Raw genomic sequence first — 15,278 nt, 5'->3', positions numbered from 1 at the left:
GACATGCAACTAAAATTGTGATTTTTCTTACAAAAAGAAAATGTGTCTGTATCCCAAACCGCACGAAATGCCACATCCAGACACAGATGCACTGAGATGGCACGGTGAACTGTACAGCTGTACTAGTGAAACTGTACAACCTTTACTCAGATCAAAATATTATAGATTTTCTCAAATTATCTTTAGATTAAATCCCACAAAAGACTAAAACAACACTTTTTCTTATAATGATGTTGACTGTGGCAGCCAGTTTGGCATATTCTGTGACTGACCCTCACAGGATTGAGTAAGTGGAAAAACGCCAGAATATTGATTCAAATTGATCTAATGAGGAAAAACATTTGCACCATATGCTGATGCAGCTTCAACTTTATAATGTCCTTAGTAGGAGGTGAGCTTGACAGCTAAGTGAAAAACTATTACAGCAGCAGAGATTTCACACAGGTATGTTTATTCTTCTGTCAAAGCTCACATTAGCATTCTTAATTAGATATGGGGGATATGGAAAAATAAATCAATTCAACAGCATTTTCCACATTAGTAAGGTGCTTCTGCTGCCTGCTGTCTCGTGGGAATAAGGGAGATGATGGCTACAAATTAATTTGTGACACTCAGAATTGATTTTCTAATCCCACATGGTATTTGATAAATAACACTTCAGAAAACGAACACCTCAGACGATAAATACAGTTATTATCTCTTAGAGGGATAATTAGTGCTTCCTACAAAGATGAAGCACCATTGGTCCTCTGCTGCACTGCTGCAAACCCAAAAGTAAAACAACTAATAAAAGTTGCATTATTCAATTATCAACAAACAAAAGGAACTTTATAATCACATGACTTCAGGTGATGCTGAGCAGCTGGACGCAGGTGCTGCAAGAGGAAGAAATATAAACATGACTGAGAGGCCTGATGGCCAATTATGAAGTGTGGTTTTAAGTGAAATTATTAAAATTACCTGAGGGCACATAGTCACAAGTAAATTAGTCTTGGATGATATTGTTGAAACACCTATGCACCAGTTATTGCACTTTCATCGACTGACTTGTTTTATACTTGTTTTTCTTTCATGGGGGATCAATAAAGTAACTATCACAGTGTGTCTTCCTGCTAAAATGGTGTTGCTTTGGCTCCGACTGTTAATAGGACTGCATTACACCAGCTACCTCAGATTATTCATATAAGTATAACCAACTTATTTTGACTCTGACACCACGTATAAGCTGAAGGTTTTGTTTTTGTGGAGTTGGTCTGTTGACTGAGTACTGTAAATATTTCTGCTCAGATGAAAACTACCAACGAAACAATATCATTCCCATTATAATTCACACCAGTGAGACTTAAGCAACAACATCTCCAACTTAAATGACTATATTGTCATGACTTATGTTCATGAAACAGTCCTTATGAGTTCAACAGCAGCAGGCATAACAAAGCGTTGTCACAGTTACAACCCACAGGCATTGTGGAACAGTCATGGTTAGCCTATCACTGTGACTAAGGCTACGTATGCGCCAAACACAATTAAACATTTTCTTGTGCGATGAGATAACATTCAAAGTCAAAGCACGGATACAAGGACATGCAAATGTTGCTTGAGTTGCGCTGGGTGATGCAAATTGTGCAAATCCCTTCAATCAAATCCCACAAATTTTGCATCGTTCCCTGAAGTCAATCAAGTTCAAATATTTCAACTGTGTGTAACACATTGTGCGATACCCAAGTGGCATTGAGATTCAAAAAGTCACAATGTTGTATTCGAAAGATAGAACAGTTTCGGTGCATGTGAGACCAGGACAATGAGAAAAGGTCAAAGCATGAGTTTGATTCCCTGGTGACATAATTGAAGCTGTTGATGGTTGGTTGTTGACTGTTGGTTAGCTGAAGTATTACTCACTGGTGGGTAGTTGTGTTTACTAGCATTACTCCTACAAATGAGCCTACACATGATCCGGCAACTACAATTATCAGTGCGACGAAAAATAGTTTATAGTATATGACCAACTATACAATGGCTGTTGTGAGCCCCTTCACATGGCTCGAGAATGAGGAGGCATAATTAAACCTAAATTAATCTATTAAAAATATGGACACCTGGAACAGCAGCAAACACGGACACAGTTGTTTCATATTACGCCTCTGATTTTAGAACGGCAACATGCTACTAATGAGAGTTAAGGGCAACAGTAATGTGTCGGCTTGTTTTAGCTGGTATAATGATGGAAAATAACATAATAACATAATATACAAAAAAACATGTTCCATCTCTTTACATCTTATATTACATACACATTCCTGTAACTTCATACTAGTCCATTAGGCCATTCCCTTTTGACCTACACACTTGTAGCTCTTCATACACATTCCTGTAGGACATTCACTTATGACCTACTTTTAGCTCTTCCAGGATATCTCGCTCCCTAGCATATTTACACCATTTTGCCACAACAATGACCATCATCAGATATTTGCTAGAGTTATCCGACTAGCTACTTGTCAAGATTATTTGAAAAAAAGAATATAGGTTAAATTTAGCCAGTTTTGACATGCTGAGAATCAGTCTTTTCAATCCACCCTGCATGATTCTGGTAAGGACTTTTCCATAACACCAAATGAATGTGTCAGATGCCTCCCCATCACAAAGACTATTGTTTACTCTCTGTGTTCTGCAAAGTAGGAAGCAGGGAGGCTGTGGGGGGCTTTGTACAAATGGAGTAGAGCTTCACTGTCACTATGGCATTCACTCTAAATGCAAATGAGAGGGTATTAGGAGTGTGTTGGTCAGGTAAAATACACCTACAGTAGAAATGTGGTCTTTTAGTCTGGATGACAGTTACCAAGAGGGAGGCCTGGGGCCTCGTCTATAAAGCTTGCGTACGCACAAAAGAAGGCATACGCCACTTTCTATGCAAAGTTTGGGATTTATTAAAAATTACAGGCTTGATGGGAAGCGTGTGGTCCTTCATGGAAACTCTGACCCATGGGTACGCACATAAACGGGAAAGAGGTGAGACTGCAACTCTGGTGAAAGACGTAAAGTAGCGGTAAGGTCAGGGACCTGTTGGCACCGACTCTGTAGTAGGTCTGTAGTTGTCGTCTGCTGCATGTTCAGACTGACAGCCCTGTCCCAAGTTGCAATTTGCGACATAAACAAATATTTAACATGAATGTAGCAGCTAATGAAAGCTGCACACCCTGAACTGAGACACACGCTGCAACAGCCTGTGCCCATATTTTCATTTTTTGGGCAGTTACTTCCATCAAGAGCCCTCCCTACACCTGCATCATCAGAAAGTCACTCCTACACACCTATGATTTATAACCCAGTAGAAAAGGAGTTCTCTGTGAACGTGTTTAAATCTTAACATTGTTTTGCATTTCACAGTTTTATTTCAAAAGTTTCCTGGGTTTAATCCTTTAAGCATGAAACTGACTTCACAGGTTGCAGCGGTATTAATGACATAAGGTTAGACTAAACTAATGTATTATTACTACTAATAATAATAACAATAATAATAATAATAATAATTTAATATTACTTGGAGTTTGATTAATTAAATTCTACATTAATACATGTGTGTGCATATGATTGGTTTAGCTTTTGTCTGTAATCCAAGTAGTTTTTATTGCATGAGTAACATTTTGGTTGTACTACATCACAGAGCACAGGACACAGACACATGAATACAGTGATGATGTAACAAATTAAGCATCATACTGATGCTTTTTTTCCAAAGCTGCAACTGAAAACCACAGCGGCGACACCACCAATATGTTTAAATCATGAGTAAGAGAGAGAGAACTGAGAGCTGGAACAGAAATACTAAAGACAGACCTGTTACTTCAGATGGAAAACAAACCTCACATACAACAGGTGAAAATGCAATATGTCCCTATAGAATGTAAATCACTGAGACATAATCCACCCATAAAGTGGATTAAGATTTCTAATACAATTTAATTTGATTTAATTAATTAAATGTAATGCATGCAATTTAATTAAATAGAACTGTCCAGGGTGTATCCTGACAATTGCCCTATGTCAGCTGAGATTGGCACAGCACCCGCGCAACCCTCATGTGGAGGATAAAGTGGAAGAAAACGGAAGGATGGATAATTGCTTGTATTCCATCATGTAAAATAGTGAATGTTTAAAATGTGTCATGTCCACAAGAGCTGCAAGTCTCTATGGTCTCTATATTGAAAACTACAGATCAATATGAAAAGAAAATGACATTTGTTGGTGAAAGTATTTATAAACTGACCTAACAAACCTTGGATAAATATGTGTGACTGGACTATAATAGACCAGAAGACTGCGTTGGAACTGGGTCCAGCGAGTCCAAACAGAAATCTAGCATGTTTGGGCAGTAATGAGATTACTTTGAGCAGGAGCAGGTGGACAAACAAAACAGAGCACAGGAAGAAAGGAGTCCATGACGTCAGGAAGACGATGTGAGCAGGAAAAAACATCACCTCACTTTGAAAAGACAAGAGTGATATAATGAGTCTTCTGTATTGCAGTGATTCTCAACCTTGGGCACAGAGTGTGTGTTCTCATCAGTTAGTAAGACTTTTATTTTGCGTAAACCGGCTTCAATCGCAAAACTTCAGCCCTGCCTCTGAAGTAGCATGTGAGCGTGCTATAGCAAGACAAAGAGAAGATGCCTTCTCAAAAAATGTATTCTAGCTCAAGACAGGAAATATCAGACCAACGGTAAATCCACAAATAAATGACACAATACATGTGGATATTACATAAAATACCAGGGAATGTGTATCATGTATCAGGTGGAATCATTTCTCGTAGCGGTGGAAGTCAGTGACAGGGTACAGCTTTAAAAACAAATAGATGTAAAAGACTAGTGAAAGGCAACAGGCTGATTAGCTTTAAAGCATTTTTCCCTTTGCTGTAAAAACCAGAACTGTTTGAAGGGCATATGGACTTGTTCAGTGATTACTCTCTTGAGGAGAAAGTTTTCTGGCAAGGCTGACAAGTGCCTACTGACGGCTTTGATGCTGTCACCTGTCATATGACCTTCATTTCTTTTGCACAGTAGACGTTTTAACTTGTCATAATAAGAAACGCATAAATAAGAAAAAACGTAAAAAGGGACTTTTCACTTTACAATGTGTGTAATGTCAATAAATAAAATGTTAACAGGGATTTAATATACTCTAATATCTATAATCACCGCAGAAAAGATTTTGTTTGCTGCAATAGTGACCCGTCCCTGACTTAAATGCATATGTGGGCAGAGTTTTGGGGTAATAGAGGGGCTAATCCAGATAGGAGGCATTCAACACAGGCTTGTGGAACAATGCTGCATACATACAAATTGATCTTGATATACAGCTTTTTTCACAATTGCAAAAACACACGAAACCTGAAACTAGGCCCCTGTTTATCAAGACTCGAGCTCTACATCACAAGCACCTCTATATAACGAAGACCAAATATGGCCAAACTTTACACGCAAATACCCGCTTTCTTAATCTTCACACCACCAACTGAACACAACTAAAAAAAAATTTGAATAAGGCACTTGACGCCGCCCCCTTTACCTGTCACTCACAAGGCACAGATTTGATGGTCAGGAAACCAAGGTTTTAAGGAATGAGTTTCTCAAGAGCATACATTTAGGCAAGACGAAATCATGACATTACCTTAGACTGCCAATTAGCACTGATCTACTTTTGTCACTGTGCATGAGCATGGTTGTTGTTGCAATAAAAAAACAAGAGTCAAGTCCTGTGGGTACCTTTGATGCGGAGGACGTTTAATCCAAATTTATGCAACTCAGGCAGATCCTCAGGTCAAGGACAGTGTGGGCTTGGATCCGACCGCCATGCTGTAAACAGACCAGCCACTTACCTGCCAATCACCGGCCCATTGCTGGAGGACTGGACACAGATCTGCAATATCCACAGTCAGCAGGCAAGTAAGATAGATGTGTGTGTGTGTGTGTGTGTGTGTGTGTGTGTGTGTGTGCACACAGGGAGCTTTGCATCCAGAGTGCTTTTGACCTCCATGGTGAGACAATTTGGAGCTCCTTCAAGCGCTATGAGCGGAGATGGTGTGGCAGACCTCGGCAGTCCTTGTCCGCCTCTATCATACCGCTGGTTAGGCCTAATCTAAATCGACATATTGTCTGTCTGTCAGTTAATTCAGCAGCCATGTTGCTTTCAAAGTTCACACTTTTTGCCAGAGATAACTTTCTGAGTCATGGGAGGAAGGACAAAATAACGGTTGCATAATGCAGAAGGGTATAAATTGCCTTCGTCTGTGAAGGCTTTGTGTGTTTCATAATAGACATAATACTAAAAATACAGAATCAAAGAATACAACTCGCACAAAAGCATTGCCATTAAAGCCAGCAGTGCTCCTATGTTAAATTAAAATCAGATGGCACTTTCTTTTTCTGCCTCCCCTCGCTTCCCAGCTCTCTTTTCTGGCTCTGATTGGTTGATGGGATCCATTAAAATGTCCAAATGAGATATATCTTACATTACTTTTCGGAGTGACGAGTGAAAATGACTATGAGTACAGTAAATAGAAAAGTGACGTATACGTACGCACAATAAAGCTTCGAGCCAAGGGCTTGATGATATTTGCATTTTTATTTTTGATTTAAATTCTCGCAAACCTAATCATTTCATTTCTGTAAATGTGGGCCATTTGTAATACTCCTACATGATGAAGCTTTCCAGCATTTAGGCAGCGAATAGCAGACTAATGAAACAAGGTACCTCGTGGTATTTTATTGCCAACTCTTTTTTGTTATGCAGATGTTTGCTGCAGTGCAGAGAAGCAGAGAATGGCCAAATCTGCTGTAGATGGATAAGTAAATAGACTCACAGAGAGACCTATGTTGTAATGCACAGACTGCAGGGCATCCAAGACTTCACTTTTCTGAATCATTTCAGATGTAAAAGTTAGAGTTTAAAGTGTGTTATTCATTTTGTGGGGACATTTTGTAGTTTACACAACTATAGCTAATTCAATAAGACCCGAAGTGAAGGCTGTGGAAGTAGGACGCTTTTCAATAAGAAAAAAAAAAATGATGGCAGCATGTGTGGGTGACATTAGAGGAGAAAGAGTCAGCTCCTGTAGCTGTAGCAGCAGACGAATCAAGATGTGTAAATAGGATGTGGTTGGTGAAGAAGGAGGCTTAGATTCCTCAGCTTTCAATAGACTAAGATAGAGAGAACGGTCTTGGAAGAGCCATAAGAAACAAATGACGGGGTAGTGAAAGATTGTAGATTGTAAATTAACCTGTGCATGGCAACACTTGAGTGAATATTCAAAGGCCACTTTGGAAGAGCACAATGTCTCATGCCTTGTATGGAGCAAATATTGTCTAGAATCCAAATTATTGTAAGTATTGCCTTATATTCATTGCCACCCACCAACGAGTTCATTAATGTAGCACATTCTTTGGTAAACACAAGGGGAATAGTTGCAAAATTGTAATGGAATTTGTTATAACCAGAGTGAAACACAATGAAGACATCGCAACAAAGTTCTGATTGCCCTTTTTCAGCAGACCTAAAACAATACGCATTAATTTATGGGATTCACTGGGTCTAAAAATCAGATTGATATTTTCATATCCGCACTCTATAATAGGTCTAGTCATTATTACCACAGAGAGATATAAGGACGTAGTGTTCCATTCCCCTACAGCAGCAGTACAGCTTTCATCTCAATGTGATTGCTCAATTGCATGTTTATCATCCATGACATTGGCGAAAATAATTCTTTTTCAGAGTCACCTCATAAAACCCTCATTTGCAAAAGTTTAGCTGAGATTAGTCCATTAGCCAAATTACCTAGCCAAGCAGTTGATTTCCAAACGCAGTGTCTTCAATCTGTGGCACAGCATGGGACCTTGCTCTCAGAAGAAATAAGAGTGGGAGTGAGAGACAAGGCGAAGGATTTTGGAGCACTGCGGCGGTGCACGAGTTACCCAGCCTTTGCCTTTTCAGCGGGTTCAGCCTCATTGGTAAACCATGCATTGATTATAATGTCAGCTACCTTCAATTTTTAAGAAAAAAAAAAGACGGACAAACGCTACAGTGACATCGTGTCCTCTTTGCACTGAATTGGAGGATTAGAAGTGAGAGTTCATCCTGAGTGCCTTTCACGGTCAGAGCAAAATATCAGAATGGTGCTCGGCATTTGCAGCGTTGGATTCCAGCCATCTCTTCTGATGAGGAGTCTGATGCTTAACTCTGAGCTATGAGTGGGAAAGGACTCTTTAAAGGGGATTTACACAGGGCTCTCTTCAAAAGATGCCGCTGTTTGTTTGCCCTCAGATTAGTTTGTCAAGTCATTCTTTTTGCATAGGCACAAAAATTCTTACTTTCATTCTTTCTTTCCTACATTTTTACTCAGTTTTTGGAGCAGAGATTAAGCGGCATTAATTCTGGAGTACAATTACTCAATTTTCTTTCCCCCCAGCTTATTCTGTTCCTGCTCTGCTCTTTGGGACAGGTCTGGTGTCGAAACTAAGGCTTGACCCCCTATTTGAATAAGTTAATGCAGAGGCCCGATCGTGGGGAGAGAAATGGGGGGGAAGCCGGTATCAGTTCCATACAGTTGGCTCCAGGGAGAATTTGATTCCTTTTCATCTGTCACTCTCAAGGTGTCATTCTCCACCAGAGGTTGTTATCGCCATGCAAGCCCCGACAGCTTCAAGCCGCTTCCTCAAGGGTAAAATGGAAAGAAAAAACTCAAAGGTGTACGATGAATGCGGTTGGAAGGAGACAAAAATGACATATCGTCGGTTCACAGACGTGGATTGATGCCGAATGACACACCGCTCTAATAAACGGAGACCAAAAGCACAATGGCTGTTTTGTGCTACTCAAAGGTAATTCTTGGATTAATTTGTAATGTCTTGCTATTAGCTGTTGAAATGCCTGTAATGCTATGTCTGCTAAGGCCATTGGCAAGCGAAGCCATTTAGGTTTTTGAGAATGCTGTAGCAATTTGTTGTCATATGCAGAGTAACAAGACCTGATCCAATATCTCGAAACATTGAGTGATTAGACCCTTAAGCCTGAGCTACACTGGATGCAATATTCTATTGTTCACACATGAAATGCAGCGGCAAAGGTGCCGTTACGCTGGAATTATTGTTTGCCTTTGAAACTTGACGTGGTTTTTAACTTGTTTCTTTGTAATACATCTGTACAAACGTTAAAGCATGCTTAAACCCAGAAAAACTGACACTTTTGCCACTTAGAGGCAGTCAAAACAAGCTAAAAAAAAACACAGCAGTGACATGTCATCACCTTTAGGTAGCTGCATTTTCACATGCAACCTGTGCTAAGAGCTACCATTATCCATTTGTAGCTGAGGTTGTAATGTAAGACTAAAATGTTCGTCTTTACCCACTCCTTACTGCTCTTTAGCTTATAAATGCTTCACCACCTAGAGAAGCTATTATCATATGTCACATAATTTGGTGCAGGGCAGGTATATTATAGAGAGTATTTTGAGCTGCTGTAGCCCAAAGATTAAGTTTTGTGCCACACAGCCAAGACAATTAGCTGGCAGATGCTGAGGAGAGCTGGGCATTAATTCTCTGTGGTTTTGAAAATATTGATTATAGCTGCTTTAAATACTGCTGTGTAGGTTCAGGCATGAAGGTTTAAAGGCATACTGTACTACAGGTAAGATTAAGTGTTGGGTGCCTAAACCCTGTAATTGAGTCACAGTGGAGACATTTTTCATTGATAAAATAAAGTGTCATCTCATTGAGAACGTGGAAACCTTTTTTATTTAAATTCACCTCATCTGCCACAAGGGCTGTGTTGATTGGAGTGCATCATATTGCATCAATCACCGGAGAATTAATTCCAGAGCATTAAATATGCAACACACTGTATCCATTAATGATAACTACAGCTTTTACTGTCAGACTGGGCAAGCGGCCTGAAAATGCAACAAACATTTATTAAACCTCTGATCATCAGAGAGAGCAAAAGTGTCATTACACCAGCACCCTGACGAGTCCTTCATGCCATCTGATAATCATTTTTGTAGTATGCTTCTGTACAGTGCTATTAATTAGACATTCATTTGCAGGCTTAGCATTTTCATGCATCTGGATTGAGCTGTGCTCATTAACAGGTTATTATCACCATGGGCCCTGAAAACAAACTTGTCACAGGCCCTAGGTTACCTACCTACCTACCTACCTACCCTATCAATCAATCAAACTTTATTTATAGAACTTTTTATACAAAAATATGTAGCACAAAGTGCTTTACATAATAAAACAGAATCACCCCCAGCTGCCACCCCCCAGAAGCTCGGTGGCCCAGCAAGGAGTCACAACGCAACCTCAGGCTGGGCAAAGAGCCAAAAACCACCGCTGTAAGGTGCATGGATTTTTAGAAAATCGAAAACAAGATTAAAAAAAAAAAAAATAAGGGGGACATTAGTTAAAAGCCAAATTTTAAAGGTGGGACTTGAGTCTGCTTTTAAAATGTCAACATTCTGGAAGTTGAAAATTGCCCCCACTGAAGCAGCTGCTGAGCATGCAGCTGATGATTCCACTCATATGGAAAGCACTGAGGAGCTGATGGACCCTGCCCGAGTCAAAGCTGAAGGTGCAGGAGCAGATCCACAGGTGGAGACAACAGTTAAGGAACATAAAGTGGCACCTCCAGGCCCTAAGGATCCATTTGACAACAGCACTTAAAAACTACCAGCACCACAGCTACACCCCCTTCACATTCGTTGACCTGGATGTAGAGATGGACAAATTCCGTCTCCCTCAGCCCTCATCTTGAAGACCCTCACCCAGACACTAGAGGAGGCAGACTTGCTGTGATTCTGTATAATTATTATAAATATCCCTCCACTTGTCACAGAATAAAACTCAGCTGTTTAAAAAAAAAAAAAAAAAAATTTCAACATTCTCTGCGTTCCTCAGGTTCTCCCGCAGGTTCCATATACAGTACGTATTAATTATTTAAAAATATTATTTTTTATATACATTTATATATATATATATATATATATATATATATATATATATATATAAATGTATATAAAAATTAATATTATTAAATAATTTAATAAAGGAAATATTTCAATTGACCTTCAGTGTTTGTTTTTTTCTCAGAGTTTCAGTTTTTTCAAACTGATGCATCGCCAGTGACCAAAATACCTTTTTGTGTGAACATTTTGCTCCATTTGAGGCATTAAAAGAGATAAACAAAGACGAGGACAAATACCCAAGAAATGTACATCACATGCTGCTCCACTCAAGCTATGTCGGATTAGAAAATGCACTTTCAATCCCAATACTTTTTAACCATGCTGGGGGCATGGCACATGTGAGTGTTAGTCAGTTTACTATACTCTCAGTGTCCAAACTAAAATTTCTCTACAGCTATTGGATGGATTGTCATGATATTTTGTGAAAACACTTGTGCTGCAAAAGATAAAGCTTAGGCTGAAGGAGATATGCCAGACAATGAAGAAGACTTCAGAAAAAATAAGACAGGGCTAATATTAGTCTGACATTTCCATAATGCTGTGAAAGTACTCAAACATAATTCAAAACGACCCCTTCTCGACCCTGGATTCATAAGCAACTTGTTGCATGCATCATGCATCACCAAAAATAACCAAAAATAGTCATGATTGCTTATCACTTTAAGCTACTGGTGCTCAAATATTGCATTGTCAACACCAAATCAGTATGCCCAAAAAGAAACTGTTGGAAATGGCTCTATATGAATGCACTTTTACAGAACTTGTAAATGTTAAATAGCATTAAATAAAACAATAAAACACCTGATGACATTACCAAATCACGCGTTGCTGAGCAATCTCATATTATCCTCTGCTCAGACAAGGTGGTGCTATCTTCAGGAGAGGAACCTTCATTCACTGCTCCTATATATTCCCTCTTCACATACCTCAAGAAGAAAGACACAAGCACATTTATGCAAAGAAATCCCTGCGCAGAGAGATTGTATTAATCTCTTCTTTATGTTCCTCAATTCCTAATACCTCCCTGCGAAAACATATTTATGATAATCCCTCCTATTGCGTAGCCATTGCTGTTGTCAATGCCTTTTCATTGCACTTTGTATTGGTAAATGTGGAGGCACAACGGAATTGTGCCGCGCAATAATTACTTGAAGCACACAACTTTGATTCACATAGCAGACATCGGATTACCATATCACAGTACAGTACGGTTCACATAATTCAAAACTCCCTGGATCTAATGCTAGAATTCATTATTTTTTTTTTTTTTTTTTTTTTTTTTTTTTTTTTTTTTTTTTTTTTTTTTTTTTTTTTAACCTGTCCTGTCCAGTACCCAGGACATGTAATATGATTGACTGCATGCCTTTTGGTGTCGGACAGATTTGATATGTGCAGGACGAGTCTGGGATACTCGGAACTGCAGTATTTTTATTTATTCGTTTAAGGATTATGTGTTGCGGGCAGCCGGACCGGACAGGGGGACAGGGGGACAGGGAGTGGACTGACAAGGGGATGGGGAGTGAGCGGGGAGGAGGAAGGGAGGGGGAGGGGGAGTGAGAGAGAGAGAGAGAGAGCGAGCGAGAGAGAGAGGGAGAAAAAAGAAGAGAGAGAGAGATCGAGAGGGAGAGAGAGTGAGAGAGAGAGAGAGAGAGCAAGGTGGACAACAGTATAATACGTGGGTTAGTACCATTAAATTGAAATTATATAAAGTAGACAGAACATACCTGATAAGACAGAACCTAGACAGCTTAAGGGTGACATTAGTGTGTTAGTAACAGGTTAATAACATTAAACAGTTGAGATTATTTAGTGTATACAGAACATACTTTCAGATACAGTTTATATAGTAATTGTTAACGACCACATCAAGAGAGTATGTCCGGGCTTACAACAGTTATATCAGTTAAATTTAATTTATCTTAGCGTGTTAGTGTGTGTGTGCGTGTGTGTGTGTGTGTGTGTGTGTGATCGTGCATATCAGTGTATATGTGCAGGGGTTGTCATTAGGTGTGATTGGAATCTGGGTGGGGGACTGTGCCAATGTCCGGCCCGTCCCCAGCGACGGGCCGAAAATCATCCAGGCGCCTAAGGCGCCCAGTAGCCGTACAGGGCAGGAGAGGCCCACAGCCACCACCCCCAGGATAGCAACGCATCCATCCCGCAGGGGGCCAGTCGGAGGAATGCGGGGGGAAAGCCCCCCCACCCAAGGTCGACCCGAGGGGGCCGACGGCGACAAGACCACGGACCGAGGCCGAAACCACCCCACACCCAGGCAGGCCGCAGAGGCCCAGGGTCCCCGCACCCAGAGCCCGCCAGCGCCCAAGGGCAGGGCCAGCCCACCACCGGGGGGAGAAGCGCCCCCCCAGACCGCCCACCAGGGAGGTACGGCCAGATACCCACCACTGCCACCCCCACCGCCCCCCAGAAGCCGACTGCACGCCCCCCAGCCCAGGGAGGGACAGGCGGAGGCCCACGTAGGGCCACCAGCCAAGGGGGCCCCCGGAGACGGAAGAGAGGCAGACTCCCGAGCCGGTCCAGACCCCCCAGGTAGAGGCAGGGCCAGTGGTCCAAGGACCCGCCGTGCCCAACCCCGCGGTGCCCCGGAGAGGGGTCCCCCAACATCCAGGAGCATCTGCGCCCGCCGACGACCCCCGCCGGGTAGGCAGACTGCCGCCCACCACAGCACCTTCAGGGAGGTGCGTCATGATGAGCCACAACCATGCCTCCCGGACACCCCCCAGACCGAGCGCAGGGGATCCGATCCCCCACGTCCAGCGACGCCTCATGGCCACCACTGCTGCCCTCACCCAGACCGCCAGTCCCAACACGGCCAGGGGGTGAGCAGGAATCGAGCGCTCAGGAGTGCACCCACGACCACCCCCCCCACCCCAGCCCACCGGTGAGTGATTTGGAGGTGTGTGCGTGTGTGTGGTGTGTGATACGATGTATGTTGGTATCTGGGGTGTAGTTAAAATGGTGGAGGGAAATGTGGCACGGGCGTCCCACTGTTGGCAGACAGTGGAGCCGTCGACGTGTCTCTCGCCCACCAGGCCCTAATGTCTAACATGCGATAAAATTAGGGGAAGAGTGGCAGATCATCGGGGGGAAGGAGAGCGGCCCCACCATGTGATGGTCCCACCCCCCGACCCCCCATCAGCTCAGCCACACCCCCCCCGGTGCCCTAGATGTGTGTGTTTAGATGTATCATCTGCGGTGGGGGGGGGCGTAGGGGGTGGGCAAGAGTGCCCCCCCAAGTAGGTTGCCAGCTTCCTGACTGGCAGGGCCATATGCCCCATTCCCACCCACCCCCGGCCAAGAAGGGAGCAACCCGTCCAGGCCAGGGACACGCCATGGCATCCCATGAGTGCCGCCGGGGCGGAGGACCAGATACCCCCACACCCGACCAGAAGGTAGGACCCCGGTGAGCACACCAGCCCCGACGAGGCAGGACCCACACCCAGGCCACCACGGCATTACTGACGGCAGCAATCCCCAGACCCCGGCCCCGCCCACAGCCCAGGAACAGTCCAGACCAGGCCCACGTTCCGCCCCATCTCCCATCCCAAGGGTCCCCAAAGCAAGGCGCCCCCCCGCGTGCCCCCCACCATGCCCCCCCCAAGGGACGGAGGACGCACAAGTCCGCCCCAGAGCGCAGCAGGAGCACAGCAGCGTGCACCGCCCCGCCACCCCGGAGGGCAGATCCCAGGGGGGATCCCCCCCCCCCCCCGCTAGGGGCCAACTCCACCCCCCAGCGCCCCGCAGGCCCCAGCGCACAGAGACCCAGAGCCCCTACCCCCACCCGCAGTGCGGCGCCAGCCCAGCCCCAGTCCACGGCCCACCACCCCCAACCCCCACGGGCCCCCCAAGCCAAGACGGCAGTCCCCCCACAAATCCACCCCAACCCCCGTAGGGCAGACCCACAGCCACCGAGGGACGGTAGACCCAGGGCCACCAACCCACACAGACCACCAGACATCCCCAGTACCCCAGATGCACGGCCCGCAACACCACGGACCGACCAGGGAAGACACAGTCACCAACCCGCCCTAGGAAATATAATCAATTAGAGGTGTCCAGGTCAAATCAAATATAGGTAATTGTTTCTTTATGGAAGCAGACATTCTCTCCATAGAGATGTGATCTAAAATTAAATTTCTGTATTGGTTTAAACTTAAGTTTTTCTTGTTTTTCCAGTTCAAGAGGATAGTTTTCTTGGCAATGCTTAGGCTATTGATTAATATGTGTGATTTTTCCATGTT

The 15,278-nt window shown here is 43.2% G+C and overlaps 2 protein-coding genes across 2 annotated transcripts in view; one reads left to right on the top strand and one right to left on the bottom strand.

Annotated features, from left to right (window-relative positions):
* cdh8 (cadherin 8) overlaps positions 1–15,278 on the bottom strand; it is a 238,235-nt gene that overhangs the window by 170,962 nt on the left and 51,995 nt on the right. The window lies entirely within an intron of this gene.
* LOC131459872 (proline-rich protein 2-like) lies at positions 14,307–15,086 on the top strand. The gene is made up of 2 exons (XM_058630006.1): positions 14,307–14,429; positions 14,535–15,086. Exons 1-2 carry the CDS (start codon positions 14,307–14,309, stop codon positions 15,084–15,086), a joined length of 675 nt encoding a protein of 224 aa, XP_058485989.1.

Source organism: Solea solea, chromosome 5 (assembly GCF_958295425.1).
Source record: "Solea solea chromosome 5, fSolSol10.1, whole genome shotgun sequence".
In the NCBI taxonomy this organism is placed as follows: domain Eukaryota; kingdom Metazoa; phylum Chordata; class Actinopteri; order Pleuronectiformes; family Soleidae; genus Solea; species Solea solea.
This window is presented reverse-complemented; position numbering and strand designations above follow the sequence as displayed.

Excerpts from the sequence above, each read along its gene's own strand:
- LOC131459872 (XM_058630006.1), top strand. The coding sequence starts at position 14,307 with ATGCCCCATTCCCACCCACCCCCGGCCAAGAAGGGAGCAACCCGTCCA. Across the intron at positions 14,430-14,534 it reads CCCCCACACCCGACCAGAAG|CCCAGGAACAGTCCAGACCA; the intron begins GTAGGACCCCGG and ends CCCCGCCCACAG.